This window comes from Aotus nancymaae, unplaced genomic scaffold (assembly GCF_030222135.1).
Source record: "Aotus nancymaae isolate 86718 unplaced genomic scaffold, 86718_ANA_hifiasm-v0.15.2.pri h1tg000029l, whole genome shotgun sequence".
Lineage (NCBI taxonomy): Eukaryota > Metazoa > Chordata > Mammalia > Primates > Aotidae > Aotus > Aotus nancymaae.
Window position 1 is genome coordinate 18,236,522 of NW_026988442.1, and position 21,465 is coordinate 18,257,986.

Below are 21,465 nucleotides of genomic sequence, written 5' to 3' on the forward strand. Positions count from 1 at the left end.
AAAAAATCACTTTTGGGTTATGCTTGTTTTTATGTTCATGTACCTTATATTTTGAGTTTTCTGTACCATGTTTATATTTATTAATTTGTATTTTCTAGAATGAATCAGTCCTATTTTTCTTTTTTATTTTTATTAAGATGTAATTCTTACAATGTAACTTTTGGGTATAGAGCTGCTGACACTGAAATCTATGAATCTAGAGTGGCTCAACCTGCTGCTTGGTTGGTGGGCTTTCTTAAAGGGAACTTATAGATCTTTTTGCTCTCCAGGGAGTTTGTAACAGCTTTGCTCACCCTCTTGTACCAGAAAGTAAAAACCAGACTTCAAATCATATGTGAACAATGTCTTTAAAATTTTTCCTTGCTGGGGAGAGGATAGAAGTTCCTTTTCTCCTCATTGTGTTCTGAGATGATAAAGGCTGTTACATTACCCAGGAGGTATCCAAATAGTTAAAGGGGTTAGAATGCTAGGTGCCAATCTTGAGGTCTCAGGTCTGGTGGGAGGCCTGGGTATACTAACTGTTAAAGTACTGGCTGCCATCAAGGAATTCTGCCATGCAGTTCACCTCTAACTTAAAATGTTTGCTTCTTTGAACTGGTTAGCTTTAGATTTACATGACAGTACACTGTGCTTTGTAAAAGTAACATTGAGCTGGGAAGGGTTAATGAACTAAAATTTTAATGCACGTTATGGGCAGTTCAAAACCTCAATTCTTTGTAGTTGTGTAATTTTCTTCGTTCATTGTTTTGCATGATACAAAACTCATAATTTTGGACCTGAATGCACAATTTCCTATGTTTTTGAACTAGCTTGTGGTATTGTAAAACTTTTAATTTAACTTTTAAAAAGCTAAAAAGCTTCTTAATTTATTGTAAAATTTCACCATCTTTAAAGTATTTTATAATTACTACTGTCCTTTGATTTGTTTCCATTTATTTCTATTATCTTGCAGCATCTTTTATCCAAATTCTTCTTTCTTATAAATCTTGTAAGTAGGAACCAGAAGCTTCTCCTTAATTGCAGTCATGTTTTTATTTTTTTCATAATTCCATTAAAAAATTTGATTGTCATTGTCTCTTGTAGTTTTTGCACTTGGGAAGAAAATACTTTTCTGTGTTTTGAATGGGGAAGATTGTTGGCAAAAGCAAATTAATCTGCCTGAATCAGTCCCATTATTTCTGTATACTAGTCTGGTCATGTCATGAATTCAAGGACTTTGCACTAACTGTGTTTTGGCTTTTTTTTTTTTTTTAAAGCTTTAAGCTTATTTTTATACAGATTTAGTGTTTGATTTGTATGCATTCTGCATGTAGTGTTTTTCAAATGTATTATTGCTGGATAGCTTATTCAGGATTAAAAATGGCTCATGGGAAGTTGCATAAAGATTTACGCTTGACTCTGCATTCTATTAAATCTATTATAAAATAAGCATTTCATGTAGAGTAATAAAAGATTTCAGAGTGATTTTCAATACACTGTGAAATCTTTTGTTAAAAATAAAAGCAACTTTCGAAGGGCTTCTGTTTCAGTGATAACGAATGACCATGATAATCTTTCTTATCAATCCAATTTTCTGATTTATCAACCTCAAGTTAGCTGCTGTCTGTGGTTGTTAAAATTCATTCTCATTTTGCTTGGTTGGGCAATTCTTTGGTGTGTGTTTTGGAGTTGGGTGGATGGTGGGAATGCTCTCTTTTTCTCCCTGCCCACTTCTCATCCTTACTTTGGCCTCTCCCTCAAGTATACAGATTGGCATGGGGTTGCCCATTTAATTATGGTGTCCATCCGGGGTAATGTGTAAATTGCAGTAGCTATTTTTCTTAACATTTAAGCATTCTGTAGGGGGAAGAAAAAACAGGAAAGAAATAATAGAAAAGCCAAATTTTGTATTATATATCTGTATGTGGATACAGATATATACAAATGTACTCTGCTGATCAAAAATTCAGTTGAAAAATGCTTCTTGTACAAACTGTTAAACTGACAATGCCACTGTAAATTAATTGTAACTTATTTTCAAAGAAGATTTCAGAGAGCCCTTTTTAAAAACATTACGACATAGTTGCTAAACAAAAGCACTTATTGGATTCAAGTAGCTATTTAATGACACCAACATTTGATCTTTGTGTCCAGGGTCCCATGAGCCTACTTGGCATATTGCAAATATAATAAAACCCTCCTTTTCTCTCCCCAGCCATTACAACACAAGCTAGCATGGAGTTTCGACGGAAAGGGTCACAAATGTCCACAGACACCATGGTTTCCAATCCTATGTTTGATGCAAGTGAATTTCCTGATAACTATGAAGCAGGAAGAGCTGAGGCTTGTGGGACACTGTGTAGGATTTTTTGTAGCAAGAAGACTGGAGAAGAGATTCTGCCAGCTTATTTATCCAGGTCTTGGAATTTTTGTTTGTTTTTTCATTTATATAGTTTTGATAGTGAAGCCATTGTAGCGCGGCTTGGCAGACTGAACCGATGAGTGAATGTTGGTCTGAAATACCTACAGATGTCTGTAAGTGATTGGTATTTGCCTGAAATCTTTCGTTTTACCTGCCTCATCAGATTTGGTAAAGACCCCTTAAGACCCTTTTTGTTTTAGAAGTGCTATTTATGTCATCTTATTTGAATCTTTTTAATATGGAGAGATTTCAAAGGACCAAAATAATTTGTTAACAAATTTTTGGCACAGTATTCACATGTAGGCAGTCCAGAAATAAGTCAGCTGTAAATCCTGCCTCCAAGGTGCGTATTTTCTGGGCAAAGCCATGAACAAAGCCATGTACACACATGACAGTGATCCAACAGGAATAGGACGTTGATAGGAGAGGCACAGATAATGTGCTGTGGGCATTCAGGGGAAGACGCAGCACACATTTATTTACTCCAGGGATAAGAGTTATGGAGGATTGAATGATTATGCTGAACTTAGGGTAGTATTTAGACTCTGTTAGGAAGGTGGTTAGGGTCATCTTCTCCAAATCTCTGGCTTCAACCATCTTTATGAATGCCTCTGCCATCCATTCAGTTGCTCAGTCCAGAAACTAGAGTCATTTTAGAATCCTACTCTTCTGTATCTTTAGTTGATCAACCAACTCCTGCCTTTCTGCTCCTTAACTCTCTTTCTGATCTCTCTTTTTACTCTGTCCCCACCATTACACTTTAGACTTTGTCACTTTTCTCCTAAATTAACTCATAGTGGCCTCCTGTTCATCTTGACACTGTTTTGCCTTCCTTAACTGATCATTCACACAGGTGCAGAAGTGAAATTAATAACAACAGTATTTAGATATCTGCATACTTGCTAGGTTCTCAGGAGACAGAATTAAACTGACTCTTTCAGAGGGAACCAAGTACAGAAGTTTATAGATAGGAGAAAGAATGGCATATACAGGCAACTAGGCAGGGTTATCTTTTTTGTTTTTTGAGACAGAGTCTTGCTCTGTTGCCCAGGCTAGAATGCAGTGGCTTGATCTCTGCTCACTGCAGCCTCCACCTCCTGGGCTCAAGCAATCCTCCTGCCTCAGCCTCCCAAGTAGCTGGGACTTCAGGCACCCACCACCATGCCTGGCTGATTTTTGTATTTTTAGAGATGGGGTTTCACCATGTTGGCCATGGCTGGTCTCGATCTCCTGACTCAGGTGATCTGCCCACCTCGGCTTCCCAAAGTGCTGGGATTACAGGCGTGAGCCACTGTGCCCAGCGTGGGTTATCTTAAGTATAGGTGCTTGGCTTTAAGCAACAGAAACCCTGACAATCTGACTTAAGCAAAAGTAGAGTAAGTTGTGAGAGCTAGTGATATTTATTAAATTCTAAGGTCAGGAAGTGCAGCATGGCCTCATGAAGAGCAGGTACTCAAGGACCAGAACAATTTTATTCCTCTCTCTTTTGTCTTTCTGTCTCCCAGAACTGCTTCATTCTTCTCTTCTCTGCAGATCATTTTCTTATATTGTGGTGTGCTTCTAAGTTCTCAGTTTTCATGGCCTTGGTCTAGGTGACCATCAGGGCCAATTAGTATCTCTAAATTTTAATTATAGATTCCTGGGAAGGAAGATCTAATTAATCTGCCTGTCTCTGGTCTAGTCAGCTACAGTTGTGAAGGTGGGTCACATAAGGGTGCTGGAGCTCACCCCTTGTTGTGGGGATACATTTCTCAGGAACTGTGGGCTGGGGAGATACCCTAAATGGTACTGTAGTAGTAGCAGGGAAGACTATGATCATGAGCTTTCTGACTGAGCCATAAGACTGAATGGGTGGTAGTAGGACAGACTGAAACAACAGATTTGTGAGAGGGCAAGTGATCAGTGTAGTTTTGAATTGAATTTCTTTTATTTTTTATTTATTTATTTTTTTTAAAGGCAGGGTTTTTACCATGTTGGTCAGGCTGGTCTAGAACTCCTGGCCTCAGGTGATCCACCCACCTTGGCCTCCCAAAGTGCTGGGATTACAGGCATGAGCCACTGTGCCCGGCGAGTCAATTGAATTTAAAGTGCCTGTGGGATATTTATTAATAAATATATATTAAGTCCTACTTTGTGCCAGATACTGTGCACAGAAGTACCATACTAATCAGTAGGTATCCAGATATCCAGTAACCTTTTGGCTAATAGATCCAGAGCTCAGTTGAGAGGTGTGGGTTAAAATGATTTGATTATATTCAGTGACTTAAGAAGTGTTTAAAATCAGGCTAGTAAAAGAGAGAGCGTCGAGAACTGAGGTTGTCAGCCTGAGGAACACCACTATTGGGGGCAGGTAGAGTAAAAGAACCTGTTAAAGGAAGTGGTCGTAGAAGTCAGGGAAGAACAAGGAGAGAAGAAGGGAGTAATCAAAGGGTTGAATGCTTTCAAAAGGCAGACTGAGTTAAGACTTAGTCATGTCTTCTAGATTTGGCAATCAAGAGTGCATTAGTTATTTGCTAGTATGGTTTTAGTTGAGTTCTAGGGAGAGAAGATAGATTGAAATGGGTTGAGCAGTAACCAGTAGGTGAGGAAGTTGTTTCTGAAGAGTTTTGCAGAGAAGAGAAAAGTACTCCACAGTAGAAGAGTGTTTAACGTATAGTTGCTCTTGAATAACAGGAGATTGAATGCTTAGTTAATTAGAAGTTGGGGGTGGAGTTAAAACTAAGGTATATTCAGGTATATTCCTAAAAGGAATCTCATTCAGGTGACCTTCATGATGAATACAGAGGATCGAATACAGGTTTCTTTCTTTCATTGTACCCCCTAAGATAATAGGGAAGGGACAAAAATGTAAACATACTTTTTGCCATAGGAATTACTAAATTTTGCAACATTTTTCTGTTATGGAATTTAATTCAGCAATTCCCTCAGTTTATTGAGAAGTAGTGCAGCCTATTGTTTTGTTTTGTTCTGTTGCCTTATTTGCAGCCCCCTGTAACTTTGAGTTGCAAGGCTTAAGCTTTGAGAAGGTGTAATGAACATGAATTTTTTTTTCTTCATTAAGAAGGATGATTTGGGTCTTAGTGTATATGAATCAGAATTGTTTTAATTCCCGTAATACCTTTTAAAGGGTAAAATTCAGGTAATTCCAGTAAATTCCAGTAATTCCAATAATAATACCCTTTAAAGGGTAAAAATAGTGAAGGGTGGAAATAGACTTTCAGATAACTATGTAGCAAATAATAATTATGAAAACTTTTGATCAGCAGTTTGTTTAAAATTTTTTTCTTGCTTTCCTAGATTTTACATGCTTTTAATTCAAGGTTTGCAGATAAATGATTATGTGTGCCATCCTGTCTTGGCCAGCGTTATTCTAAACTCTCCTCCTTTGTTCTGCTGTGACTTGAAAGGGATTGATGTTGTGGTTCCTTACTTTATTTCAGCTCTTGAAACCATTTTGCCTGACAGGTAAGCTGTCATTCTCTGCTTTTAAATCAACTGTCTGATTTGGCCTGGTCTGTTGGTGCTTCCTCCCCAGTTTCCCAATGTATCCTGTCCAGTTGTCTTCATAGTCCAAGGGGACTCAGGCCACATTAAATAAGTATAGTGTGTCCAGACCCACCTCATCCCTGAACTCCTTCAGTTCTGATTTGTCTGTGGGGTTATTGAAGCCTTTCTGGCCTGGTCTAGAAGGGTAAGAGCAACTCCAGCACAGATGTCTTACCTTTGTAGAGTAGGCCTTACATTTTAGATAAAGAAATCAATCAATCAATCAGTAAGTGTCTGCTTTAGTTCGGTAACAGTTTAACTTAGAAATACACAATACACATATACACAATGCTTGGATTTGGAAAAATTGGCATTATATATATTTTGCAGTAGCTAAAAATGTACTTTAGTTAAAAATACTAATAGCTTTTTATTTTTTTGGCAGAGAACTCTCAAAATTCAAAAGCTATGTAAATCCAACAGAATTGAGAAGATCCTCCATTAATATCCTGCTTTCTTTGTTGCCCCTCCCTCATCATTTTGGCACAGTCAAATCTGAGGTATAGTTTTGTTAAAGTTTTTTATATTGTATATTCTGTTTTGTGTACTAATTTAAGTCAAATTTTATGTTAAAAATGGAACAGGAGCTTTTTTATTTTTAAACTCAAGTTATTTCACTCAAGTTATTTCAAGTGAATTAACAAAATTGATTTGTGATTTTTTTTTTCTATCAGTTTTTCTACCAGTTTTCAAGCAGTTACAGCCTAAGGACATTTATTAACATAGTGTTAGTGACAGAATTAGCACAGCGGCTAATACTAGACTGAAAGCTTTGCTCATTAGACTAATCTCTTCCTCTACTCTAGCTGTTGCCATGTGGGCATCATGAACTGTAACAGCTGATGTTAAATATTATTTGTTTTTTCCATAGGTGGTCCTGGAAGGAAAATTTAGTAATGATGACAGCTCTTCTTATGATAAACCAATAACTTTTCTGTCCCTGAAGTTGAGACTTGTGAATATATTAATAGGTGCCTTGCAAACAGAAACGGACCCCAACAACACCCAAATGATATTAGGTTTGTATTCACACATGATTTTGCAAGTGAAAACCCAAGTACTGTTGACTGCAGGCCTGCTGAGTCAGCAGTCGGTGACAGGAGCCTAAACCTAGTGTAGCTCTACTTTTCTGAGTCAGAGGCACAGTTAGTTTTTTAATGTAAGAAAATTTAAAGGGGTGAGATCAGGGAAGTAAAGTGTTACAGTTTGTCTTGGTTGGTCATTTTATTTGTGCTTTTGCTTTCTTCCTCCCTCGCTCTTTCTCTTCCTCCCTTCTCTCCTTTCTCTACTCTTTGCCTCTCCTTCCCGTCTCTCTCTTCTTTTCTCCTTTCTTTCTGCCCTCCTTCCTCCTGCCTCTTTCTCGTCCTCCTGCCCATTACTTACAGGTCTCATTGGTCTGCATTTTCCTTATAGTCCTCTGTGCCTCCTTCACACTGGCCTTTTTTTTCTCATTCACTGAACACATCCAGCTCATGATTTCTTCAGAGCATTACTTTATATTCCTCCTGCTGGGATGTTCTTTCCCTAGATTTTTGTTTGGCTTTTCTTCATCATCTTCTTAGAGAGAGCTTTCCTAACAGACCTTGCTAAAAATTAACTTATTTCATCATTTTTTTTCACAGCATGGAACCTGAGATTGTCTTATTTAAATGTTTGAACTCCCCCTTTTTGACATGTCTTTCAAAATATAAAGTATATGTTGATTGACAAATCTAGTGTTAGCACTAATGGACAGTCTTATCTCCCTGAAAATCTTCAAAGAGACCCTGATGAACAAAGAAACTCTTCTTTTCTTCCTCTGATCTGATGTTCAAATTGAGTAAACAGTAATATTTATATTTGAAACAGCAAATTATATTAGAAAGCAGAGGGTTTTCAGTTGTTGCTTCTGGGTCTCATTACCACTGAAGTGCAACCCTGGGTATTGAGATCACCACCCTTGACAGTGGAAACTCTCAGGAAAGTAGTGCTTTCCTCAGCCACCTAATAGGAGTCCCCACAGAACCATGTGACTGCAAATACCATCCCAGCCCTCAAACCTGGGTAACAGTTAGAGCTCCCTGCTTATGGAGCAATTGATCTCTGAGAATACCTTGACCTTGCAGTGGTTAGAGGCTTATTTGCTTCTCTTCATTAGCAAGACAAGGTTTAGGCTTCTTCCTAGCATCTTAGATTTTTATCTGTTCAAAAGTGGGATCAGACGTTTCCTTTAAGCCCTTATGTTCCCAGAGGAGGTGGGGTATATGTCCTTCCAACAGGAACACAATCCTTGGAATGGTTTCTGAAAGGCCTCTAAAACTGAGAGAGACAGATCCTGAAGAGATGGGTCACAACGGCCAAAAACCATATTTATCCAGAGACACCCAATTAGTAGGTGACTGGAGTTGTCTGTAGCTGGGCAAAAAAATTTAGGGTCTCATAAGTCTCAGATGCCATTAATTTAATTGTGGACACGATTTTCTAGACTCAGAAATGGAGGTTTTTGCTCTTTATATTCCCAGTTATGATGTATAGCTATATTCTTGTTCAGGCTGGCCTTTTAGAGACCTTCTGAAGTTAATGTGATCAGTCTGACCAAGGTTTGGAACAAGAGTCTACCAGTGGCTTCGATAACTGTCTCAGATACATTCTGAACACAGAGGGTGGTGTATGTGGAGGGGGATGTTTTGATATGTGAGAACTTCCAAGTTACAATGTTTTAGGTTATTTAAATAACATAATTTTGCTTAAAATCATATAATTTCTATGATTGAAGCATATTTGGTTTTGTTATACCCTTGCTCTGAGGCGCTCCCTATGTACTTCCCAAGGAAGAGTCAGTTGTTACTCTTGCCATAAAGTGGCAAAGCTCTTTCCATCTTCTCTTTATCCACAGTGGACAAGAGTACTTCCCATTAGGATGAGAAGCAGTGCGTTAGGCTCACCATCTCATTTCTGTCCTAGCCTTTCCAGGACAATGGGTTCCTTGATAATAAATAAATGAGCCTTACTTTAGGGTATGCAGATATTGACAAGCCCTAGACTGTGTGGCTTTAATCATTCCTAAAAAGCAGTGTGGTCAGAAAAGTATTGCTGTGACTTTTATTTTATAATTTTTGTTTTATTTTATTTATTTATTTTTCTTTTTACCTGTAGAAAAAAACAGTAATTTCTGTTTTATTTTTAAGACTAGAACCTAGTTTTTTATTTATTTATTTATTTTTTTATTGCATTTTAGGTTTTGGGGTACATGTGAAAAACATGCAAGATTGTTGCATAGGTGCATACATGGCAGTGTGATTTGCTGCCTTCCTCCCCTTCACCTATATGTGGCATTTCTCCCCATGCTATCTCTCCCCAACTCCCCACCCCCAGCTGTCGCCCCCCACTCCCCCACAACAGACCCCAGTGTATAGTGCTCCCCTCCCTGTGTCCATGTGTTCCCATTGTTCAACACCCGTCTATGAGTGAGAACATGCGGTGTTTGATTTTGTGTTCTTGTGTCAGTTTGCTGAGAGTGATGGTTTCCAGGTTCATCCATGTCCCTACAAAGGATGCGAACTCATCGTTTTTGATGGCTGCATAATATTCCATGGTGTATATGTGCCACATTTTCCCTGTCCAGTCTGTCATCGATGGGCATTTGGGTTGGTTCCAGGTCTTTGCTATTGTAAACTGTGCTGCAATGAACATTCGTGTGCATGTGTCCTTATAGTAGAACGATTTATATGCTGGGTCAAATGGAATTTCTATTTCTAGGTCCTTGAGGAATTGCCACACTGTCTTCCACAATGATTGAACTAATTTACACTCCCACCAACAGTGTAAAAGTGTTCCTATTTCTCTACATCCTCTCCAGCATCTGTTGTCTCCAGATTTTTTAATGATCACCGTTCTAACTGGCGTGAGATGGTATCTCAGTGTAGTTTTGATTTGCATTTCTCTAATGACCAGTGATGATGAGCATTTTTTCATATGTTTGTTGGCCTCATCTATGTCTTCTTTTGTAAAGTATCTGTTCATATCCATCGCCCACTTTTGAATGGGCTTGTTTGTTTTTTTCTTGTAAATCTGTTTCAGTTCATGGTAAATTCTGGATATCAGCCCTTTGTCAGATGGATAAGCTGCAAAAATTTTTTCCCATTCTGTTGGTTGCCGATTCACTCTAATGACTGTTTCTTTTGCTGTGCAGAAGCTGTGGAGTTTGATTAGGTCCCATTTGTCTATTTTGGCTTTTGTTGCCAATGCTTTTGGTGTTTTAGTCATGAAGTCCTTGCCTACGCCTTTGTCCTGAATGGTTTTGCCTAGGTTTTCTTCTAGGGTTTTTATGGTGTTAGGTCTTATGTTTAAGTCTTTAATCCATCTGGAGATAATTTTAGTGTAAGGTGTCAGGAAGGGGTCCAGTTTCTGCTTTCTGTATATGGCTAGCCAGTTTTCCCAACACCACTTATTAAACAGGGAATCCTTTCCCCATTGCTTGTTTTTATCAGGTTTGTCAAAGATCGGATGGTTGTAGATATGTTGTGTTGCCTCTGAGGCCTCTGTTCTGTTCCATTGGTCTATATCTCTGTTTTGGTACCAGTACCATGCTGTTTTGATTACTGTAGCCTTGTAGTAGAGTTTGATGTCCGGTAGTGTGATGCCTCCAGCTTTGTTCTTTTTGCTTAGAATTGACTTGGCTATGCGGGCTCTCTTTTGGTTCCATATGAAATTTAAGGTGGTTTTTTCCAGTTCTGTGAAGAAGGTCATTGGTAGCTTGATGGAGATAGTGTTGAATCTGTAAATTACTTGGGCAGTATGGCCATTTTCACGATATTGATTCTTCCTAACCATGAACATGGAATGTTTCTCCATCTGTTTGTGTCCTCTCTTATTTCGTTGAGCAGTGGTTTGTAGTTCTCCTTGAAGGGGTCCTTTACGTTCCTTGTTAGTTGTATTCCTAGGTATTTTATTCTCTTTGTAGCAATTGTGAATGGCAGTTCGTTCTTGATTTGGGGCTCTTTAAGTCTGTTATTGGTGTATAGGAATGCTTGTGATTTTTGCACATTGATTTTGTATCCTGAGACTTTGCTGAAGTTGCTTATCAGTTTCAGGAGATTTTCGGCTGAGACGATGGGGTCTTCTAGATATACAATCATGTCGTCTGCAAATAGAGAAAATTTGACTTCCTCCTTTCTTAATTGAATACCCTTTATTTCTTTTTCTTGCCTGATTGCTCTGGCTAGAACTTCCAGTACTATATTGAATAGGAGTGGTGAGAGAGGGCTCCTTGTCTAGTACCAGATTTGAAAGGGAATGCTTCCAGTTTTTGCCTATTCAGTATGATATTGGCTGTTGGTTTGTCGTAAATAGCTTTTATTATTTTGAGATACGTTCCGTCAATACCTAGTTTATTGAGGGTTTTTAGCATAAAGAGCTGTTGAATTTTGTCGAAGGCCTTCTCTGCATCAATTGAGATAATCATGTGGTTTTTGTCTTTGGTTCTGTTTATGTGGTGAATTACATTTATAGACTTGCGTATATTGAACCAGCCTTGCATCCCCAGGATGAATCCTACTTTATCATGGTGGATAAGCTTTTTGATGTGCTGTTGCAATCGGCTTGCCAGTATTTTATTGAAGATTTTTGCATCTGTGTTCATCATGGATACTGGCCTGTAGTTTTCTTTTCTTGTTGAGTCTCTGCCGGGTTTTGGTATCAGGATGATGTTGGTCTCATAAAATGATTTGGGAAGGATTCCCTCTTTTTGGATTATTTGGAATAGTTTCAGAAGGAATGGTACCAGTTCCTCTTTGTATGTCTGGTAGAATTCGGCTGTGAACCTATCTGGACCTGGGCTTTTTTTGGGTGGTAGGCTCTTAATTGCTGCCTCGACTTCAGACCTTGTTATTGGTCTATTCAGGGTTTCGACTTCTTCCTGGTTTAGGCTTGGGAGGAGGCAACTGTCCAGGAATTTATCCATTTCTTCCAGTTTTTCTAGTTTATGTGCATAGAGTTGTTTGTAATAATCTCTGATGATGGTTTGAATTTCTATGGAATCTGTGGTGATATCCCCTTTATTGTTTTTTATTGCATCTATTTGGTTATTCTCTCTTTTCTTTTTTATTAATCTGGCTAGTGGTCTGTCTATTTTGTTGATCTTTTCAAAAAACCAGCTCCTGGATTTATTGATTTTTTGAAGGGTCTTTCGTGTCTCTATCTCCTTCAGTTCTGCTCTGATCTTAGTTATTTCTTGTCTTCAGCTAGGTTTTGAGTTTTTTTGATCTTGCTCCTCTAGCTCTTTCAATTTTGACGATAGGGTGTCAATTTTAGATCTCTCCTTTCTTCTCACGTGGGCACTTATTGCTATATATTTTCCTCTAGAGACTGCTTTAAATGTGTCCCAGAGATTCTGGTATGTGGTGTCTTCGTTCTCGTTGGTTTCGAAGAACATCTTTATTTCTGCCTTCATTTTATTGTTTATCCAGTCAACATTCAAGAGAAAGTTGTTCAGTTTCCATGAAGCTGTGAGGTTCTGGGTTGGTTTCTGAATTCTGAGTTCTAACTTGATTGCACTGTGGTCTGAGAGACTGTTTGTTATGGTTTCCGTTCTTTTGCATTTGCTGAGGAGTGATTTACTTCCAATTATGTGGTCAGTTTTAGAGTAGGTGTGATGTGGTGCTGAGAAGAATGTATATTCTGTGGATTTGGGGTGGAGAGTTCTGTAAATGTCTATTAGGTTTGCTTGTTCCAGGTCTGAGTTCAAGTCCTGGATATCCTTGTTAATTTTCTGTCTCGTTGATCTGTCTAATATTGACAATGGGGTGTTAAAGTCTCCCACTATTATTGTGTGGGAGTCTAAGTCTCTTTGTAAGTCATTAAGAACTTGCCTTATGTATCTGGGTGCTCCTGTATTAGGTGCATATGTATTTAGGATTGTTCGCTCTTCTTGTTGCATTGATCCTTTTACTATTATGTAATGTCCTTCTTTGTCTCTTTTGATCTTTGTTGCTTTAAAGTCTATTTTATCAGAGATGAGAATTGCAACTCCTGCTTTTTTTTGCTCTCCATTTGCTTGGTAAATCTTCCTCCATTCCTTTATTTTGAGCCTTCGTGTATCCTTACATGTGAGATGGGTTTCCTGGATACAGCACACTAATGGGTTTTGGCTTTTTATCCAATTTGCCAGTCTGTGTCTTTTGATTGGGGCATTTAGTCCATTTATGTTTAGGGTTAATATTGTTATGTGTGAATTTGATCCTGCCATTTTGATGCTAGCCAGCTGTTTTGCACGTTGATTGATGCAGATTTTTCATTGTGTTGATGCTCTTTACCATTTGGTATGTTTTTGGAGTGGCTGGTTCTGGTTGTTCTTTTCTATGTGTAGTGCCTCTTTCAGGAGCTCTTGTAAAGCAGGTTTGGTGGTGATGAAATCTCTGAGTACTTGCTTGTTCACAAAGGATTTTATTTTTCCTTCACTTATGAAGCTTAGTTTGGCTGGATATGAAATTCTGGGTTGAAAGTTCTTTTCTTTAAGGATGTTGAATATCGGCCCCCACTCTCTTCTGGCTTGTAGGGTTTCTGCTGAGAGATCTGCTGTGAGTCTGATGGGCTTCCCTTTGTGGGTAACCCGACCTTTCTCTCTGGCTGCCCTTAGCATTTTCTCCTTCATTTCAACCCTGGTGAATCTGACGATTATGTATGCCTTGGGGTTGCTCTTCTTGAGGAATATCTTTGTGGTGTTCTCTGTATTTCCTGGACTTGAATATTGTCCTGCCTTGCTAGGTTGGGGAAGTTTTCCTGGATAATATCCTGAAGAGTATTTTCCAGCTTGGATTCATTCTCTTCGTCACGTTCAGGTACACCTATCAAACGTAGATTAGGTCTTTTCACATAGTCCCATGTTTCTTGTTGACTTTGTTCATTCTTTTTTACCCTGTTTTCTCTAATCTTGCCTTCTCGTTTTATTTCATTGAGTTGATCTTCAACCTCTGATACCCTTTCTTCTGCTTGGTCAATTCGGCTGTTGAAACTTGTGCATGCTTCGCGAAGTTCTCGTGTTGTGTTTTTCAGCTCCATCAATTCACTTATATTCCTCTCTAAGTTGTCCATTCTTGTTAGCATTTCGTCAAATCTTTTTTCAAGGTTCTTAGTTTCTTTGCATTGGGTTAGAACATATTCTTTTAGCTCACGGAAGTTTCTTATTACCCACTTTTTGAAGGCTGATTCTGTCATTTCATCACACTCATTCTCCATCCAGTCTTGTTCCCTTGCTGGTGAGGAGTTGTGATCCCTTGTAGGAAGAGAGGTGTTCTGGTTTCGGGTGTTTTCATCCTTTTTGCGCTGGTTTCTTCCCATCTTTATGGATTTATCCACCTGTCGGCTTTGTAGTTGTTGACTTTCTGATTGGGTCTCTGAGTGGATGTTCTGTTTGTTGTTGATGAAGTTATTTCTGTTTCTTAGTTTTCCTTTTAACTGTCTGGCCTCTCTGCTGTAGGACTGCTGAGGTCCACTCCAGGCCCTGCTTACCTGGGGATCACTTGCAGCAGCTCCATTTCTTTAATTATCCTCTACCATCCTCTAGACCTTTTCTCTTGCTGGGGTGACATCTCCAGCCCCTTTGGGACAGTCAGTTGGTGAGTAAGCCAAAGAACTCTACTCTAAAAAGCCACACACCCTCCTCGCTCCAGATGCTTGAACTCCAGCTCAAACCTAGTTTTTAAAGTATTCCATAATATTTTCCTTAGTTTGTATTACCCTTGAAATTGAGATGCTTACATCTGGTCTTTTATAGCAGTTAAAAAAAAGCTGATAATGAGCATTTTTTTAAATAAAGCAAAGTTTGACCCTCACATTCATTTTTTAAAATTTATTTATTTAGGTTTTATTTATTTAACTTTTTTTTTTTTTCCCTGAGACAGGTTCTTGCTCTGTTGCCCAGGCTGGAGCACAGTGGTGCAGTCATGGCTCACTGCAGCCCAACCTCCCGGACTCAAGTGATCCTCCCACCACAGCCCTTGAAGTAGTTAGGACCACAGGCGTGTGCCACCATGCCTGGCTAATTGTTTTTTTAGGAAAAAAAAATGAAGTCGTCCTATATTGCCCAGGCTAGTCTTGAACTTCTGGGCTCCCCCCAAGTCCTCCCACCTTAGCCTCCAAAAATGCTGGGATTACAGGTGTGAGCTGCTGTGCCTGGCCCACATTTATTTTAGGAAAAAATTTTTTTTGAGACAGAGCCTTGCTTTGTCACCCAGGCTAGAGGGCAGTGGCATGATCTCAGCTCACTGCAGCCTCTGCCTCCCAGGTTCAATTGATTCTCCCACCTCAGCCTCCCAAGTACCTGGGATTACTGGCACCCGCCACCATGCCCTGCAAATTTTTGTATTTTTTAGTAGACACTGGGTTTTTGTTTTTCCATGTTGGCCAAGCTGGTCTCGAACTCCTGATCGCAAGTGATCTGCCTACTTTAGCCTTCCAAAGTGCTGGGATTACAGGCATGAGCCAATGTACCTGGCCAGACTTAGGGAATTTTTAAAGAGTCTCTTCTGACCAATCAGTGGATTTATTATTAGAGTTGACCCTTGAACAACATGGGGATTAGTGATGCCAACTCCCTCAGCAGTTGAAATCCACATACAACTTTTCGATTCCCTGAAAACTAAACTGCTAATAGCCTACTGTTGCCCAGAAACCTTACCAGTAACAGTTGACTAACACATATTTTGTATTTTATGCATATTAATATATACTACATTCTTGCTATAAAGTATGCTGGAGAAAAGAATATTTTATTAAGTACATGGTGTAATCCCAGCACTTTGGGAGGCCAAGGCGGGTGGATCATGAGTCCGGCCTGGCCAACATGGTGAAACCCCATCTCTATGAAAAATACAAAAATTAGCCAGGTGTGTTGGCACCTTCCTGTAATCTCAGCTACTTGGTAGGCTGAGGAAGGTGAATGCTTGAACTTGGGAGGTGTAGGTTGCAGTTAGCCCAGACTGTGACATTGCACTCCAGCCTGGGCAACAGGAGCAAAACTCTCATTCTGTCTCCAAAAAAAAAAAAGGCTGGATGTGGTAGCTCATGCCTGTAGTCCCAGCACTTGGGGAGGCCGAGGTGGGTGGATCACGAGGTCAGGAGTTGAAGACCAGCCTGGCCAAGATGGTGAAACTCCGTCTCTACTAAAAATGCGCACACACACACACACACACACACAATTAGCTGGGCGTGGTGGCAGGCGCCTATAATCCCAGCTACTCAGGAGGCTGAGGCAAAGAATTGCTTGAACCCAGGAGGGGGAGGTTGCAGTGAGCCAAGATCACGCCACTGCACTCCAATCTGGGCGACAGAGGGAGACTATCTCAGAAAAAAAAAAATCATAAGAGAAAATACATTTGTAGTACTTTACTGTATTTATTGATACTGTAAATTGTCTGTTTACAAGATGAATCATCTGAAATGTTGGGTAGTCACAGGTGCAAACCATAATCTATGGTACATATCAAGCAACTCAGCTTTTTCTTGTAATGTCATGACTTTTCTCTGCTTCTTGGGAGCACTTCTAGCATCACTAGTGACACTTTGTATGGGTCCCACGGTGTTAGGGTTCATGGTGTTGCACTAAACATGATGAAAATACAGGAGAGCCATGATATGCAATTTACTGCAATATTCAATCTGCTAGAGAGGTGAACTACTCACGTGGAGATGGTTAGCATCACATTGTATTTTAGGGAGGATACTCATTAACACTTGAGCTCACCCCAATAACAACAGGAGGAGGCAACAAAATTATTACAGAAGTATAGTATGTACTACAGTTAATTTTATGCAGTTATTTAATAATGCATCTTTGTTTACATTTCTCTGAACTGCAAATGGCATCACGTATGATCTGTGTTTGTGTATATGTTTTGATACATTGTATCTTTTTATTTTTAATTTATTTGCAGAGACAGTGTCTTGATTTGTTGCCTACTTTGGTCTCGGGCTTCAAGCGATCCTAGGGCTTCAAGTGATCCTCCTGCCTTGGCTTCCCAAAGTGCTAGAATTACAGGCATGAGCTACCCTGCCCAGCCAGTTTTAACTTTTTATAATTTTTTTAATATTTCTTTTTTTTTTTTTTTTTTTTTTGAGATGTAGTCTTCCTTTGTTGCCCAGGCTGGAGTGCTGGGGTACGATCTTGGCTAACTACAACCTCCACCTTCCAGGTTCAAGCAATTCTTGTGCCTCAGCCTCCTGAGTAGCTGGGATTACAGGTGCATGCCACCACACCTGGCTAATTTTTGTATTTTTAGTAGAGATGGGGTTTCACCATGTTGGCCAGGCTAGTCTCGAACTCTTGACCTCAAGTGATCTGCCCACCTCAACCTCCCAAAGTGCTGGATTACAGGTGTGAGCCACTGCACTGAGCCATTTTTTGGAATTTTTTGTGCTATACAGTTTGGGAGTTTTTTCAAATTGTCACAGATCTTCAAAAATTTTCTAATATACTTATTGAAAAAAATCTGCATATGTACAGTTCAAGCTCATGTTGTTCAAGGGCCAACTGTAATTTCCTGGGTATTTCAGGAACTTTCAACCAAAACGATATTCTTATTTCACTATTAATCATATAAAATGTCTTAGCAATTTTAGTGTTCTTGTATATTTTATATAAAATACTGTTTTGTTGTTGTTGCAGGGGCAATGTTAAATATTGTTCAAGATTCAGCACTTTTAGAAGCCATTGGTTGCCAGATGGAGATGGTAAGATATAATCTGTCAGATCGGATTTTATGTAAATTATATACCAAAATGTCCATCTTTGTGAATTTTAAAGGCCTTTGGTTTGTAAATCCTGGTAATTGGCTCAGAAGGATTCTGTTTAAAAATAACATATATTTTGAGGATTACTTTTCAGTGCCTCGTAAAAGCTGTACATCAGGTCCCCTAGAGATTCTGTATGAGAGAAACTCCAGCTAAATCCAGTCTTTATTCCTGAACAGCATCTACTTAAAACCTTACTTGTTTTGCTGTGGTGACGAACTTGGTTGAATAACCTAGGAAAAGCTCTAGCCAGCAAGCATCTAATTTAACTTTTTCTTTCTCATCATTTCTTTCTAACCCCTCTAGACCTAAGTTTGAAGGTCCCTCAAAGCACCAATGCTTCTAAATCAAAAATGCTTCTCAGAGACTTCCATTGCTCTCTGCTTTGTCTTTAAGATATGTGATCCCTATACTTGGAGTAGAGGCAGGAGAATGGGGGGTTAATAGGATATACTAGGATAAGCTTGGTAGATGTAGGATGAGTGATCAAATTATTATTAAGGAAATTATACTCATGTCTCTTTAGGTGGTTAATAATAATTTACTGATCTGAATATAATGAATTGTGTTTGTATGGGGAAAAAATTAGGGAAGTCTAATAGATAGGTTTATTGGCAACTCTACATATCTTCATACTAACCCTAGTATTTTATTGTTTGTGTTTTCTGATATAACTATATTTGAAAGTTATTGTTTGTTTATTCATGTTTTTTAAGCTTATATTTCTGTTCTGAAGTTTTGCTTAGGAGGCACTAGGGTATTTTCCTTAAGGACCCAGAGTCAGTAGCTGGTGAAGTCTAGTGAAGATGAAAAAGCTGGGCCGGCCCTTTGTAAATAGTGGCAAAGAAGACCCCCAGTACGGGCAACTGTAGTAGTCAAACCCTTCGTACCCTCCAGCAGATGTGTCTATGTAAAAATACCACAGTGGTTTTAATCCTTTGTCAGTTTTTATCTGTTAATATCAATTTGTGCTATTCAGTTGGCACATTCTGTTTTATCAACAAGGTTTTTAATGACCAACTTTTATTTATACTTGTAAACTGTGATGTAACCCTCAAACACTTGATTCATTTCATTTAACTAGGGTGGTGGAGAAAATAACCTGAAGAGTCATAGTCGCACTAATAGTGGTATTAGTTCAGCAAGTGGCGGAAGCATGGAGCCCACAACTCCCGATAGTGAGAGACCCGCTCAGGCTCTCTTAAGAGATTATGGTAAGTCATGTTTCTTTTGAAATTCAAAGTTTAATAGAATGACTTTAATGCTCACATTTATAAAACAAAAACGTTAAAATTTTAATGTTCATGTTTTTTTATGTACTTAAGTGTGATAGAGAGGATGTCAGTCTAAGAAGCTAAGAGAAAGAAAACAAATCTTTTTAATTTAGCTGTATAACTTTTGTTGTAGTATATTGGATTTGGGGCAGTATATTAGATTTTATAATTGATAGTAGTGGGTGATCCAGAAACATTTCTGAATTCTCTACTATGTGTGGTGGTAGAGAACCAAATAGGATGTGGGCTCTGCCTCAGAGCTCACGGTATAGTGGCAGAGATGTCCAATAAGCCAATTATTACAGTGTGGCAAGGAGGGTAATGGGGGATGCATTAGATAGCAACCCAGAGGAGAGCATCTCTTCATGTTAAAACCTGTGTACCCTACTCACTAGGTTCTTTAGTCCGAAACATTTTTATTTTCTGCCCTGCCAACTAAAACATTTGCCAGCCAAGCATCCTATACAGGGCTCTCCCCTGCCTTGGGCAGTTGTTTTATCGGTTCTGTGAGTTTGTGGAGTACCTTTTATGTTTTTCTACACAAGTATTAACAGTGTATTGAATCTGTTGAGCATTTATCCAACTAGATTGGAGTGATATCTAGATTCTTAGATGTGAGCTTAATTTTTTAATCATCTAGAGAGTTCATGAGCCATGTTCATGAATTCATGAGGCATGTTTCTATGATTTAAGTTTGCAGCAGGTATCCTTAAAGATGTCAGATACATAAAGCCATTATGTGGATATTTGAATAACACCTTTAAATATATTTGTAAAGAAGTTATTTAAATTATCTTATTCACTGTGTATGTAGATTTAGGTATTCTATAGATTGAAAATTTATTGTTCATGCTTTCTAAAACATGTTTAAGCTAAATAAATTTGTCATTCTGCGCACAGTGGCTCATACCTGTAATCCCAGCGCTTTGGGAGGTCAAGGTGGGCAGATCACCTGAAGTCAGGGGTTTGAGACCAGCCTGGCCAATATGGTGAAACCCCATCTCTACTAAAAATACAAAAATTAGCTGGGGGTGGTGGCGGGCGCCTGTAATCCCAGCTACTTGGGAGGCTGAAGCAGGAGAATCGCTTGAGTCTGGGAGGCAGAGGTTGCAGTGAGCCAATATTGCGACACTGTACGCTAGCCTGGACAACAGAGCGAGACTCCATCTCAAAAAAAGAAAAGAAAAGAAAAGAAGTTTTTCTTTACTGCATGTGTTCTAATATAAATGTTTTAAGTGATTATTGTTTGTTTCAGCATTTTGAACTGGTGTTAGTGAGCTCTGCTTGTAATGTCGTAAAATATTTTTTACTAAGAAATCCTGATTTGTGTTAGTGTTGCATGAGTGTCTCTCTTTAATGATCATTCCTTTTTCTGTTGTCACTGCCCTCTTTCTGATAGGATCGACAGGTATAATGTCCCTAAAGCTTTTTTTTTTTTTTTTAATAAATTCAGTTTAATTGTCCTTATTTAATTTTTTCTAATTTTCTATTAGCTAACTAGTAATTACTTTTAAATATAGATTGGAGCCCAAATAAAAATACAGTGGCTTGGTTATTTAGTTTTTTTTAGAAATATTAAAGTAATCTTGGAGAATTAAATGTTAAAGTGTGTTTGAAAAGGCATTGCATGTGAGTTTTGATGGTTTAAACTCTATAAGTAATTTCAACAGATGCTTGCTTTAGAGTAATTCCCAGCATCTGAAGAGGCTGTAAAATTTGAATTCTTTCCTCTATAAAGTTTTAAGGAAATAATTGATAGCCTTTTCATCACTTTTTGAAAATGTAGCTCTCTATGAGTTGATAATTTATAAACTTTAAGATTTACATTGTTATAAAAATAGCACTGAAACTGCCAAATCCCACAGTTGTGTGAAAGTGCATGAACCAGGAGCTAGAAGCTGCTCTGGTCCAGCACTTGTGCCTGTACACCGTTTAGTCGGACTTGGCACTCAGGCCAGTGGGGTGGGGAGCGTAGCACTGTGTGGGTGCCCGTCGTTCTCACTGTGCCTGCTATGGTCTGTGCCTAGTGGATGCTGTGCTTCTCGTTACTAATGCTTAGTTGTTTTCCCTCCCTGTGGGATGTGGCATTGGGGTTATATCCTAGCTCTTAATACAGATTCAGCTGCTGGGCTCCTGATTCGCAGCATTCATCTCGTCACTCAAAGACTCAACTCCCAGTGGCGCCAAGACATGAGCATATCACTGGCAGCTCTAGAGCTCCTCTCTGGCCTTGCAAAGGTGAGGAAGACAGTCCTTTTATTTTAACCCAACAGCCTTTGGCCTTGGCTCTTTTTTCTGTATCTCTTGACCCCTTGTGTGGGTATTTCAGTGTTGATCACTAGTGTTGATTTAGTTTGGTTTACATCCAAAGTGTGCAAAATTGAGCCTCCAAGTGAAGTTTTACGAAATGAACTTTACTGTTTAAAAATAGGTTCAAAGAGTATGAATGAGATTTTTACTGTTAAATTATAGGAAACA

General features: G+C 38.8%; 1 protein-coding gene across 6 annotated transcripts in view; it reads left to right on the forward strand.

Annotated features, from left to right (window-relative positions):
- The window catches only part of RALGAPB (Ral GTPase activating protein non-catalytic subunit beta), a 90,207-nt gene that overhangs the window by 24,642 nt on the left and 44,100 nt on the right, over positions 1–21,465 (forward strand). For 2 of the 6 annotated variants that reach the window (XM_012455026.3, XM_064382432.1), the window contains exons 9-16: positions 953–988; positions 2,195–2,396; positions 5,699–5,866; positions 6,333–6,447; positions 6,819–6,966; positions 17,589–17,653; positions 18,798–18,927; positions 21,092–21,225. In XM_012455026.3, coding sequence (XP_012310449.2) covers positions 953–988; positions 2,195–2,396; positions 5,699–5,866; positions 6,333–6,447; positions 6,819–6,966; positions 17,589–17,653; positions 18,798–18,927; positions 21,092–21,225 — 998 coding nt within the window. The remainder of the gene's footprint in view (positions 1–952; positions 989–2,194; positions 2,397–5,698; positions 5,867–6,332; positions 6,448–6,818; positions 6,967–17,588; positions 17,654–18,797; positions 18,928–21,091; positions 21,226–21,465) is intronic. The other 4 variants (XM_021665726.2, XM_012455029.2, XM_012455027.3 and 1 more) reach the window with 3 other exon arrangements.